The sequence below is a fragment of the Phyllostomus discolor genome, chromosome 12, assembly GCF_004126475.2.
Source record: "Phyllostomus discolor isolate MPI-MPIP mPhyDis1 chromosome 12, mPhyDis1.pri.v3, whole genome shotgun sequence".
In the NCBI taxonomy this organism is placed as follows: Eukaryota; Metazoa; Chordata; class Mammalia; order Chiroptera; family Phyllostomidae; genus Phyllostomus; species Phyllostomus discolor.
Genome location: NC_040914.2, coordinates 31758100 through 31772003, shown reverse-complemented (window position 1 = coordinate 31772003; position 13904 = coordinate 31758100). Strand labels below are relative to the sequence as shown.

The window sequence follows — 13904 nt, the reverse complement described above, 5'->3', positions numbered from 1 at the left end:
GGCTCCATGGATCCCCCGCCGTACTTGTTAGAAGGTCCTGCAGAGTAAATGTTACACGTCCTGAGGTTTCTCCTACAGACGCCTCACTGGGCGCCTGGCACAGGCACGCAACTCACTGCTCCAATGTCATTATCGCCCAGGGTTCGTATTGATCGCTAGGAGCATAAAATACTCAACCCATGGCCAGCGTCCCCAGCTGTCTTTTTCACACTTGGCTTGTTCGCATCACTATTGATCAAAGTCTACACATCACGTCGGGCTGATATTTCTCTCAAGTCTCTTTTAATCAGTTAAAGCTCCCTCTGTTTATTTGGGCAGGAACGAGGCCATCTTGCCTGGCGAGGTTCACAAATCCCCCACTTGGCTGATGGTTCTCTCACGGAATCACGTGTTGCCACATTTCCTGCAAGTGGGCGGTGAGGTGTGAAGCTTCCGTGAGCTCCTCACAGGGACCCTTCCCAGGCAGGCGGTCCTGGGCGGCTTTGGTCACATCATGACAGAAGGGACCGAGTGTCGGCCTGACCTGCTTCAGGGCAAAGCGAGACTCCAGCGTCCTCTGAGGCTGCAGCGTCTTATTTTAATTGCATCATCCCTCCTGCATTCTCGAGCTGTGGTTTGTCTGTAAAAATGAATGCACCCTAACTGATAGTTATCCACCCTAAAATTTCATCCATACAGGACAAGCAGGAAAAAAAAATGCATTTTGCCTTTCTCAAATTTAAGTAGAATTTTTTGATGCCTAGCGTCTTGTAGTCCTTTTTCTTAGGAGTGAGGCTTGGTGCCTTTTTATCAATGTGTGGTTCATTTGTGTTATTCACTGTTTAGTCATAGTTTTTACTAGTGGATTTCTGGACTCTTTTTCTCACTTTTATAAGTCATTCTTAATTAGGGCAATTGCCCTTTTCTGTGATATATTAACTGCATTTCCCCATTTTATCATTTGTTATCCTTACTTTCCACAGTGAATACTTTTTTGTCATGTTGGTTTTTTAAAAAGATTTTATTTATTTTCAGACAGAGGGGAAGGGAAGGAGAAAGAGAGGAAGAGAAGCACCAATGTGTGGTTGACTCTCGAGCACCCCCTACTGGGGACCTGGCCCAGGCAGGGCAACCGAGGCATTTGCCCTGACTGGGAATTGAACCGGTGACCCTTTGGTTCGCAGGTCAGCGCTCAAGCCACTGAGCCACACCAGCCAGGGCTTAGCATGTTGATTTTCAAATCATTCCCCGTGTTGCCAATTTTAGAAATGTGTTGTGTCTGTGCGTGTATGTGTTATTCCTTCCAGCTTCTGACTGTTAGGAAAGTTTCCCCAAATCCAAAGTTATGACAGAATTTATGCGTGTTTCTTTCTTTACCTTCCCATTTACAGCTCTGACTCATTTGGAGTGTGTTCTGCTGGGAGGTAGAGGAGCAGATCTAAATTTATTTTTTTCTCACATGGAGTTCACAAATCACACTCCTTCTTCCTTTGGCTAATCTGAGTGGCTGCCTTCACCACACCTGCACTGATTCCAAGAAGATCCACACCTGGTCCATTCCCTGGATCAGTCATACATCAACGCAAAATGGTGCTTAATGCGGTTTTCCCATTTCATAATCTAAGAAAAGCTAGCCCGGCTCATTGCGCTTCTCCTCGCCCTTCTCACTTGATTATTCTACCAAGTAAAATTTATAGTCAACTGGGGAGACAGAAAGGTGATTTAGGGCTCATCTTACAAAGATCACCCAAATGTGTGCATTGAACTCAGGGAAAAATCAACTCCTCTACGTGGCGGATGAGTCTCCCCAAGCAAGAACATGGCATTCAGGCTCCGTAGTGATTTATGAACTTCCTCTTTTAGGATCTGCACCTTTTTGTTGAGTTTGTGCTGGGTATTTTGTGATTATTAAAAAATAATGTTGTGCCCTGGCTGGCATAGCTCAGTGGATTGAGCATGGGCTGCAAACCAAAGCATCGCAGGTTCGATTCCCAGTAAGGGCACATGCCTGGGTTGCAGGCCACAGCCCCCAGCAACTGCACATTGATGTTTCTCTCTCTCTCTCTCTCTCTCCCTCCCTTCCCTCTCTAAAAATAAATAAATAAAATCTTAAAAAATAAATAAATAACATTGTGCCCTGACCTGTGGCACAGTTAGCTGGGCTGTTGTCCCACACATCAAAAGTCATGGGTTTGATTCCCGGTCAGGGCACATACCTAGGTTGCAGGTTCCATCCTAGGTCAGGGTGCATATAGAAGGCAACAGATCAATGTTTCTCTCTCCCTCTCTCTCTCTCTTTCTCTCACTTCTCCCCACTTTCAAATCAATAAAAGCATATCCTCAGCTGAGGATTAAAAACACTAATAATAAAGTAAAAGCTAAAATAAAGCTGTATTAGTTTTTTACTGATTCCTTTGTGTCTTCCTCATGCAAAAAAAAAAAAAAACCCATATCTTTCTTCCTCATTTGTATGCCTCTAGTTGTTTATGTATTTATTTTTATAGAAGTATGTTGGCTAATGTACCCAATAGAATGCTGAATAATAGTGGAGGTAATGTGCATGGATGTGTTTTAAATTTTCCAAAGAAAATAAATCCTCTGATGCTTTCCCATTAACTGAGTTACTGGCTTTCAGGAAAATACACACTATCTATGTGAATGACTCTTCAAGTTCTAATTTATTGAATGTTTTTTAACACAGATGTATTTCTGGACTTTATGAAATAGCTTTGCTTTCTATGGAGTGAGCATATAATGGATTGTATTCATGAGCTTCCCCTCTTTCATTCCTATAAATCTCATTGGATCATAATGTATTTAAATATTATGCTGATCAATTCTGTTAACTAAGAGCTTATGTGAGACTTTGCATCAATATTTGTAAGAGATATTTACTTTTCTCAGGCCTTTGTTATGAGGTTGTACATCACTGTTGTGCTTACGACATAAAAATAATTAGGCAGCTTCACTTTGTGTTTTATTGTCTAGACTTGTTTAAATAACGCTGACAGTATCTGATTACCAAAGGTTTGCTAGAATTCCCTGTCTGTCCACTCGGCCTATTTTTCTTCTTTAGGACCTTAAGTGATTTGAAAGGAAATTTGACATTATGAAAAAGAAGAAAAATATTCTGCCTGAGAGAATTAGAACCTGCAGACTGAGATCCTCACAGAGGAAAATGTTATCTGATTGTAAAATAGTGTCGTTTGTTAAGTCTAATTATGCAAGAAAAACTATGACCTTCAAGGTGAACTTGACCAGCCACTGGAGTTATAAAGGTCTGTCCCACCAATCATTTATATTTGACTTAATATGTGAATTATTCCACGTGACAAGCTGAGTGTTCAGTTTTTACTTTCCCTACTTCACATGCCTAATGTCATTATTTAAAAATAAATGATGTTCATGGTTTCACAACGGGCAGATAAAACAAGTCAGATGAGAAATAAATGCAATTTTTCAGATTTGTTTTCTGAAGGACTGTGTGATCATGGCTAAGCCTGTGATTTTCCCTAGGATATTGTAGTAAATATACTCAAATGAATCATTTACATATTAGGTTGGATCTCGCAACATATGGGAAACAACTGATGGTTAGAAAAGAAATATCTTGAAGGGTTCCAGTCAAGATGGCAGTGTGGGTAAATGCTGGTCTCAAATCTCCCTGCAACCACATCAGAATCACAGCTGAACTGCAGAACAACCTGAAATCTAGCTGATCGGAAGTCCTACAAAACTAGGGACAGAAAGAAGAAAACTAGCAGGAAGGGCAGGGACAGGGAACTGGCCAGCCCCACACCCACATGTGGTGGATAAAAATCGGAAAAGATACCTTGGCTGTGGGGGCCCTTTCCAAGGATGGGGGAAGGGGGTATCCCAGCCCCATAGCAGCCCCCCCCCCACTCAGGGTTCCAGGGCTAAGAAAAGAAGACCCCGAAGTTCTGGCTGAAAACCAGCATGATTGTGGCTGAGACAGAGGCTTCTGGAGCCCCATGCAGTTCCTCTTAAAGGGCCAGCACATGGACGTAGTCAGACTGATTAGTTCTGAGCTCCAGTGCTGGGGCAGCAGGGACATATTGGGAGGACCTGAGTTGCCTGGCATTGGAGCAAGAGCTCTAGGGGCAGCTTTCTCCCGGACAGAAGTGCCGGCAGAGGCCACCATTCCTTTTCTGAGCCCTCCCCCAACAGAGCTGGCAGCGGGGGGCCGTATCTGAGACTCCATCAACCTGGCTCCCACTGTTTGCCCTTCCCTAGTGAGTCCCTGAGCCCCTGCCCCAACCAGCTCTCGAACCCACCCAAGCTGTTTCCAGTGGCTTTTCCATACAAATGACCCATCTCGACTCATATTTTGGGCTTTACTAAAATCTCTCAGTCTGGCCTCCGTGGGGCCCACACCTCTTGCTGAGTGGCCCCAGGCCCGGCATTAGTGGCAGCCGGACTTGATTCTCAGCTTGGCCTCCCCCGGGCACCTCCCAGCCCTGGACAAGCAGCAGCCATCTGTAAGTCACTTGTGGTTCATGCCATGTGGCTGCAGAGAGAACACAGGTAGTAGCTGACCTTGGCCCACCCCTCCCAGCAGGCCCCAGAGCCAGCGCACCTGGTGGACAGCTCCCGACCACAACAAAGCACACCCGGCCACCTCCACAAGGGACACACTCAAGGAATAAACTCAGTGGGAACCAGAGCTCTGCTGAAGCAAATCCAGCTGAACCTCCACGGTGGTTGCAACCAGTCCTCACAGCTGATTGGCCTGGTGGTAAATCCCTCCCACTGATGCACCAATAGCAATCAAGGCTCAACTACAGCAGGAGGGCACACACAGCCCCACACGGATTGGTGCACCTGGAGGGCCCAGCCTGGGTGAACAGGGAGGCTGTGCCCTGGACCCCAAAGGACATGTATACATTAGGCCACTCTCCCGAGACAGGGAGTCATAGCAGCTCTACCTAATTCATAGAAACAAACACAGGGCGGCTGCCAAAATGAGGAGACAAAGGAATCTGTTCCCAGATGAAAGAACAGAACAAAACCCCAGAAAAAGAACTAAACGAAATGGAGATAAGCAATCTGCCAGATACAGAGTTCAAAACACTGGTTATGACGATGCTCGAGGAACTTAGGGGAAGAGTAGATGAACTTCAAACTTCAGCAGAGGTAGGGAACACACAAATTGAGATAGAATACATTTTTAAAAAGTCATAAATGAAGAATACATTTACTGAAATGAAGATTGCATTACAGGATATCAACAGTAGACAGAATAGAGGATCAAATCAGAGATTTGGAAGATAAGAAGGCAGAAGACATTCCAGCACATCAGCCAAAAAATAAATAAATGCATAAAAAAGAATCCAAAAAACAAAGATAGTATGAGAAGCCTCGGAAAATCAAGCATACCAGCATTCACACCATGGGGGTCCCGGAAGAGAAGAGAGAGAACAACGCCGAATGGTATTTGTTAATATCACATATGCAGCCCTGACCTCGTGGCTCAGTTGGTTGGAGCATCATCCTGTACACAAAGAGGTCGCAAGTTCGATCCCTGGTTGGGGCACGCATGGGCGACAACCATTGATATTTCTCTTTCACATCGATCTCTATCTCCCTCCACTTCCTCTCTCTAACCATAGCCTCGGGTGAGGATTAAAAATTAATAATAATAATAATAATATCACTCATGCGGACACACAGTTACACACACACACACAGAAAACTGGCACAGAAGTAGAAAACCCTGGCCAAAGTAATTTCAGGATGACTAACAAATTAAATATGAAAATAAAGCTAGAAAATAATTATAGTCACATTCTGGAAATACTTATCTGAGCATGTTCTCAGGAAGGATGACATGAACATAAATGCAAAGGGCATTGTGCTTCCTGGGGTAATAATTAACAATGTGGGAAATGGGCTCTGGAAAAGGCCAAGTTCACTGACCAGGCCCAGAGACGAATGTCCAGGCAGGACCAAGAGTCAGCTGACCTCTTGACTCACAGAGCAATAGCCTCATTACCTCCATCTTTCCCGAGCGTGGGCTGGTATGATTCCCGGGAGGAGGGGAGGGAGCGGCAGCTGTGGGCTGGGAGGTTGGGTCATAGGGTCTGCGTGCTCCAGATACTCTGGCCACAGCCTCTGCCCTGGCAGGTCACCACAGCCACGTCCTGGGAGGTCACCACAGCCTGGCCGCTCCAAGACAGCGGCCACCCTGTGCGCTGTGGCCACACAGATGCCGGCCGGCCCTGTGGCTGTGAACCCCTTGCGGATCCTGATGGTCTTCAACGGCAATCCCCCAACTCTCCCCAGCATTGGGTGTCCTGGGCCCATTCATTTTTGGAGTTTCCATGTGTCCCAGGAAAACTCAGAGACCAAATGGGGCCTCAGATTTTTAACTCCTGCTAAGTGATCAGCGCTATCATTTTGACCTGACTGTTGTATGAACCTACATCTTGAAGTGTTAATATCTGCTCTGTGTTTTTAGATGGCTACCCCAAAGAAGAAATGATTTATAGATGGAGGAAAAACTCAGTTGAGACCGCGAACCAGAAATCCTGGCGGCTTTATCAGTTTGACTTCATGGGCCTCAGAAACACCACGGAAATCATGACAACATCGGCAGGTAGGAATGAACAGAGAAAAGTGTAGCTCTCAAAAAAAAAAAAAGCTGACTATTTTCCCCAGAGACCTAGGGTCATATAGTCACAGCTTTCATGTAGAATTCCTTCATGGGCATGTTTTAACTAATTGTATTCAGGCAGTCACAATCCCTAAGTGGTATTTGAGACAAAGCAACTGATTCAAAGTGAAAACATTTTTTTAAGCCTTGGCCAGGTGGCTCAGTTCATTGGAGCATTGTCCTATACTTCAGAAGGTTGCAGGTTCAATTCCTGGTCAGGGAACATGCCTGGGTTGCAGGTTCGGTCCCAGACTGGGGTGTTTATAAGATGCAAGTAGATGAATGGGGATACTTCAGCTCTTAAAGCATTTGAATGTGTTTTTTGGTTTTTGTTTTGCAGGGGTTTTGCCTGTTTTTCAGTGTTAATTTATTGCTATGATCCACTCTTTGCTATTGGTTTTCTTCCTACAGGATTTGGGGTGCAGATGGAATGATACCCAGTCTTTCTACTGATCTTATTATATGTCTATATGAATAATAGATGAGCACTTAAAGTGCTAGAATAATTTGTTTTATTGGGGACTAGATTAAGACGTGAATTTTGCTAATTAATGCTAACTGCATTTAAAGGGCAGCCTGAATTCCGGATAGATCGTAAAATAGAGAGCTATGCATACATTAAGAAAGGTCTGGAAAGCTAGCTGATGGGCGGGTAAAAGCAGAACCTCCCCCTAGGTGTCACCGTGGCAAAGGTGAGGAGGGGCATCTGTGTTTAACCATTAAATACGGATCAGGTTAAAGGACTCGAAGACTATAACTTACTTAAATGCACTGTGGCAGTAACAGAAATTAAAATGTTTTCAGGGAGTTTTTTCCAACTATGAGTCACCTCCATTAATTTAATTCTGCTCCCTGGGAGGTTGGAACGAAGCAGTAGGCTTCTGGGGTGTATGGCAGCCACCAAACGGCGGGGGGGGGGGGGGGTGTTGTTCTAGCATTTAGATACCAAATGTCCATGCTGCTTTTCCCTTCCTGCTGTTCTCGGTGACGTCTTGATCAACAAGAGGAAATGCAAGGTCAAGTTTTTGAAACTGACTGTGAGAGACCACTACACAGGGAGGTGTGGAGTCCAGCAATTACTATGCTAGGAATGGTGGGGGGTGAGAGAGTCTGAAGAACCCTCAGTGGTCCTGGCCAGTGTGGCTCAGTTGACTGGAGTGTTGTCTTGGAACTGAAAGGTTGTGGGTTCGATTCCCAGTCAGGGCTCATGCCTAGGTTGTCGGTTTGATCCCCCCGGCAGGGCGGGTATTGGGAGGCAACCAATTAATGCTCTCTCGCACCTCCCTATCTGTCTATCTGTCTGTCTGTCTATCTATCTATCTTTCTAAAAGCAATGAAAAAATATTCATGCATAAGGATTAAAAAAAAAAAAACCTCACTGGCAACAAGGAGCTTTTGGTCTTCCTGGAAAACCATGGTCCACAGGAGAGATTAATGCACTAACTGAGAGACTGTACATCAGCATAACAAACAGACATCATATCATGCTCGACTTTACGCAAGACAGGAACGATGTTTAGGGTCCTCCTTTGGGAACAGGAAGGGACTGTTCCCCAGAAATTGTTTTTCTGACTCATGGCAAAGACTGTCCCTCCATGAACGCAGCGCGCGTGTTGGCATGGACAGAAGGGCCTCCCCCGTCTGCGCCTCTTATCTCGTTCCCCTTGTTTACACGTGAAATTTCACGTTCTGTCACAGATCACTATACCTTCTTTAGAAAATAAGCAACAGCACGTTCTCAAGAAATAACCATGTTAAAAAAACACATCCACTTGCCTCCAGCTAATCAGATGCAAATTAGAAGGAGGGAGGAGTCAACGAGGGAATCTCCCGCTTTGCTTCCAAAACTCCCATGATGCCACGGGACTCACACCCCCTCCCAGGCATGTCTGCAGCCTGGGTGCCCTCGGTCCTGGGTCCCCAGTGGAAGTGACCTTGAGCAGTCATTTGGATCGCTCCTTTGTCCCCTCCTTCTGTCTCTTACACGAAACCCAGCCTTTTCCCCACTCCACATCATTCATCTGCCAGACATTAGTCTGGGCATTCCGTTTGTGTCTAATAATGTTTTCTAGGTTTAGGAGACATATTGAGTATTGAAATGTCATAGTTGAAGACAAAAATGCAGAAAAATAGTCCTTCCCCAAATCAGCATACTGCTCAGGAATCCAGCCTATATCCTGGAGAAATATTGACCATTGGCGTGGGCCTCTCCCGTGTATTCAGAAACGGGGAAAGAAGAATTGCATCCGCCACAGGGAAGTCTGCAATTTTAGTTCTCATTTCAGTTTTTAGTATGGAGCATTGTCAGTTCCTTCCACGGAGGCGATTCATTTTTCCCCCAATACTGCGGCCTGGAAGAAAATCACAAGGGATCTGAGTTCACACAGGTTTTGCATAAGTATACGCAAAAGGAAAGCATCCTTTGGATGATAAAAAAAAAAAAAAAAAAAACTTCTATGCTCATTAATTAGTAACCTTTGCATGCACCGTTAGCCCCCGGCGGGCATGAATCGCCACATCGTGCGGTCCTCCCAGACAGTCATTGTCCGCGGGACCTAGGGGATGGGAACCAGGAAGTAGACTTAGTAAAACAATGTGCGTTCGCAAAAGAATCAACGTGAAAACTCGAAAAGAAACATAACTCTCTCAGGCATTTCTTTCTTCAATGGTCACATTCTCACGCTGTGATGTCTCCAAGTCTGGACATAGAAACGACAACAACAACAAAACCTTTTTCCCTATGGGAGTTCATTGACTGATAAAAAATAATTGGTTTTTATACTGTTGAGATCAACATCATTCTGGAGGGTTTCATGCTGCCCGGTACGCTTCCGCTTACCGTTCCCAGCTTGACATTGGCTGCAGACGATCCCCAGAATGGCCTCATAAACATTGTTTCAGCTGGGGGAGGTCCGAGCTGATGGCTTCTTACCGAGGGGATTCCTGGGATCCTGTTCCTCTCCGTGCAGCAACTCGGGGTTGATGGGACTTGTTGGCCAGGCCTGGTGGATCAGAGACCCTGAAGCAGCACCATGCCGTGCCTGCTTCGCCTGTCCTTGAACTTCTTCACAGGCCTTTTTAGTTCAGTAGAGCATGTCCCTGGTAGCCGTTCATTCATGCATTTCTCCAAAGCCCAGTCTGCAGAGAGAAAACGTAAGTGTCTGGTCATGATTCAGGCGCGCAGAGAGGCTGATGATGAGAGTGCATTTCCCGTAGATACCTGCAGGGCTTTGCTGTCACTCAGGCAGAGGCGTGGGGGCATGAGGGCAAGGGGGCAGGGGCGTGGGTGCAGGGGAGAGACTGTGGGACCCACGAAGAGGAGAAGTCCGTCTCTGTCACTCACCGTGACGTGGAAAAACTTGTCAGACTATAGCTCAGTCTTGAGTTACCCCAGTCCCCGATCTTGTTGAAGTGATTAGTCCCCAAATGTATTGGCCAAAAAACAAAATGATGAACTCCCTTTCAAGGATAATAAAAATTTTCATACAATTTTCCATGCAAGTGTGCACTATTGCCAAATAAACAAAACTCAAAGGAAAAACCGTAACAGATAGACAGATTGACACATTGGAGTTACCCAAGACAGGCTTTAGTATGGAAATAACAGTTTTGGGCAAACAGAAGACAAGAGTAAATATGCTAAATAAAAATATGGATAGTCTCACCAGGAAATAGGAATTTATAAAAAGAAAAGCAATAAAATGGGAATTCTAAAAAAGTTCCAGAATTTTAATTATAAACACCAAAGATAAATGTAATAAGAAATTATTAAAGGGGAAAATATGACCAGGTAACTATAATCTAGAACAATAGAAAATATCAAAACTGAAGAAAATCACTAGCTGGTGTAGCTCAGTGGATTGAGTGTGGGCCTACACATCAAAGGGTCAAGGGTTCAATTCCTAGTCAGGGTACAGGTCTGGGTTGTAGGTCAGCTCCCCAGTTGGGGGCTCATGAGAGGCAAGCACACATTGATGTTTCTCTCCCTCTCTTTCTCTCTCCCTTCCCCTCTCTAAAAATAAATAAATAAAATCTTTTTAAAAATTCTATCAAAAAAACCTGAAGAAAAATTGAGAAAAATGTAATAAAGTTGAGAGCAATAAATATGTGGGATATGATATATAAAGTTCTAACTGAGTGTAACTGGTAAAGAAAATATTAAGAATTGAGTGAAAATGGAATCCTACAAGTATAGGCCAGAAAGAATGAGTTAGAAGCAATATCTGAAAAAGAATTGCTTTATTATCCCGGAAAGAATTATCCCAGAGAGATGAAAGCGCGAATCACACACACAAAGACACGTGTAAACCCTGAAACATGAGTAATAACGGAAGTGCTATAGACCGAAGGCACAAAGTGTGTCTTTAAGCATCTAGAGAAAAAAAAGGCACGTCACCTTCACAGGAGCAAATGAACACCAACATCTGACTTCTCACCAGAAATCACAATGACCAAGAGACAGCGGAATCCCAAGTGTGAAAAGAAACAGAATTCTATATCCAACAAAACAGCCCGTAACAATAAGGGTGAAATGGTGATCATTTCCAGGCTAAGGAGAGAGAGAAAATGAGAATCGGTTAATTTTGTGATCTCCACAGCACGCTGCTGTCTCTCTCTTTCATAAAGCCTTGAAGATGCGTAACTCAGGGTGTCCCTGCTCATAATAATGTCCGTGGGAACCCGAGTCCATTGTCTACAGCCACGTGGGCAGCACTTTCCATCCTGAATGTGAAAGCATCTACCACGAGCTTCATGAAGCGGGACAAGAGAGAGAAAACCGGCTCCTCAGTGGGTGTGCTTTTTGCAAGCTCAGGGCGTTCGGAGCCTGCTCCCAAGTCAGGAGACACCCCGAGTTAACTGCACCAGAGGCTCCTTCCTGGTGCCTGTTTATGACGAGGCCCCAGATCCTTCCTGTAAGAGAGTCAAGTTGTCATTCTTAAAGGAACCGTGAGAAAGAGCCACTCGTCCATAGCTAAGGCAAAAGCCACACAGCCGGGTGTGACTATATGGTAATTTTGCCATTTGGTCAATATTGAAGCCTTGGCTGGCTGGCTCGGTTGGTTGGAGCATTGCCCACATACCAAAAGGTCGCAGGTTCGATCCCTGGGCAGGGCAGGGACGGGAGGCAACTGATCAATGAATGTCTCTCTCTCTCTCCCCACCCCCGCCATGAGGATTTAAAAAAAAAAATTATTTAGGTTCAGCAGCTTCTGTATGTAATTGTCCAAAGTCCAAAAACAATATTCTGTTCATGAAGTTTTATATATTGCCAGTATCCATGCTGCAGCTGAAATGTTAAAAATATCTTCTGGCGAAGAGAGAGCACAGAGGCCAGTGAGGCAGAATCAGACCCCCTCCCCCGACCTCAGCTGCTTCTGTGACCCGTCTGCACCCACGTCCCAGAAATACCCAGGATGCTGCCGTCTCTTTATGTGGCTACTGTGGACTTAAGTGACCAAGCACCCCACTGCCATCTGTACATGTCACTAACATCTGTTATTAGGGCCTTCACGTACTTCCTGCGAGGGGGCATTGTGAGACTTACCTGTTGACTGTATTTATTAAATACTCGGTTAAATCAGCTGGTAGCGTTGCACTCAATGAGACGTGTTCGAGTCATCGAGCGCTATCTTGAACACGAATAGAAACGCCTGTTTAAAACCGCCCCGGTAGAAGGAACTCGAAAGGCGGTTTCTTCCTGGCTCCCGTCGTGTTTGTCTGAGTGCTACCTGAGTCATAAATCAGCCTGGGTTTGAGAGCCGGAATTTAAACAATAGCCGCAGCGTCTGTGTTCACAAGACTGAGTGAAAAATCTTCCAGGCCCACCGTGAGTCATCGTCTTCATCCAAGTCAGAGAGGAAGCGTGGAGAAGACACGGCTGGCTTGAACGAACGGCTCACCCACGGAGAAAATTGAAATTCTGTGATACAAATCACGCCCGACGGTGCCTGGTCTCTGAAACCCAGATTTCATTCATTATTCCATAAAAGCAAAATTATCTTTCCGTGGGACTGGAACAAATTTTAGCACTCAGTGCAGGCTGACGGTGATATTTGCACATGTACCTTTTTTTTGGTGGGGGGTGGGGGGTGGTTTACTGGCCTCCCTCTTGCACTTTGAGGAAAGTAAGGCATGCAAATATCTTTGTTAATGAGGGGGACCGAGTCTCGGGAAGGTGGCAGGCTGGCCCATGGTAAGCCACCATTTCTGCTGCCGCTGATGCCAGACCTTCCTGTGAGGCCCGAGACTTTTCCAGAAGGTCACAGCTACAGACCATTCATCTCACTTCCTGTGGCTAACTCTTGGTCCTCAGGATATTTTATTTTCTCTCGTCCGGTGCTGGGTGAAGCTTCGTTCCTTGCTCTGGTCTGCGGTGCAGATGATAGGATATATCATTTACTTTTCATTGTGGTGCTTTGTCACTGCTACCAATCATTTGATCAGAAGAAAAGTCTTATATCTGTGTACATTGACCAAAGGGGGTATGATCACTTAAAATTATCTATAAAATAATTGTGTTCTCATTGAAATTTAGAACTCTGGCAAGGTATATGCTAATAATTCCTTTGTTTAAAATGCCAGCTAATGCCCCGGCTGGTGTGGCTCAGTTGGTTGGAGCATTGTCCTTTAACTGACAGGCCGTGGGTTCGATCCCCAGTTGGGGTGCATACTGATCAGTGTTTTTCTCTCCCTTCCTCTCCCTAAAATCAGCAAACATATCCTCAGGTGAGGATTTTTCTAAAATGCCAGCTAACATTTACTGTTTATTTCCTTCACTACAACCCTTTAAGGCAGCTATGTTATTAGCCCCCTTTTACAGATGGCAAACCTGAGTCGTAAAAGTATCCTCATTCATGAAATCACATGGCGAGCCATCCTGGGAGAGTCTCGGGGTAGCTGCCAAGCACCCCCACTGAGAGCATCACCCCAGAAATTGCTCATAGCACCCTGCTCTGGCAGATGTCACCCAACTCCCCAGCCCAGGGCCAAAGCCACCTGTAGGATGTGTCTCCAAGTACCACCTAGCAAGCACCACACAGCACATGCCTTCTCAGGCACAGACATCTTTCAGCCTGGGCTCTGTTTTTAAGAAATCTCTCCAAGACTAGGCTCAGAAGGATGGCCATTCAATGGCACAGTGTCCCGACCTGGCCCTGGGGTAGCACTGAACACAGGGAGTCGTGTCGTGACTGAAATCAGAGAGGAAGCAGGAGACTCCGGTGAGAACACAGCCCGCAGAGCCATCCTGCCT

General features: G+C 45.4%; 1 protein-coding gene across 1 annotated transcript in view; it reads left to right on the top strand.

Annotated features, from left to right (window-relative positions):
* The window catches only part of GABRG3 (gamma-aminobutyric acid type A receptor subunit gamma3), a 346751-nt gene that overhangs the window by 304324 nt on the left and 28523 nt on the right, over positions 1-13904 (top strand). The window contains exon 6 of the mRNA XM_028503676.2: positions 6458-6595. Coding sequence (XP_028359477.1) covers positions 6458-6595 — 138 coding nt within the window. The remainder of the gene's footprint in view (positions 1-6457; positions 6596-13904) is intronic.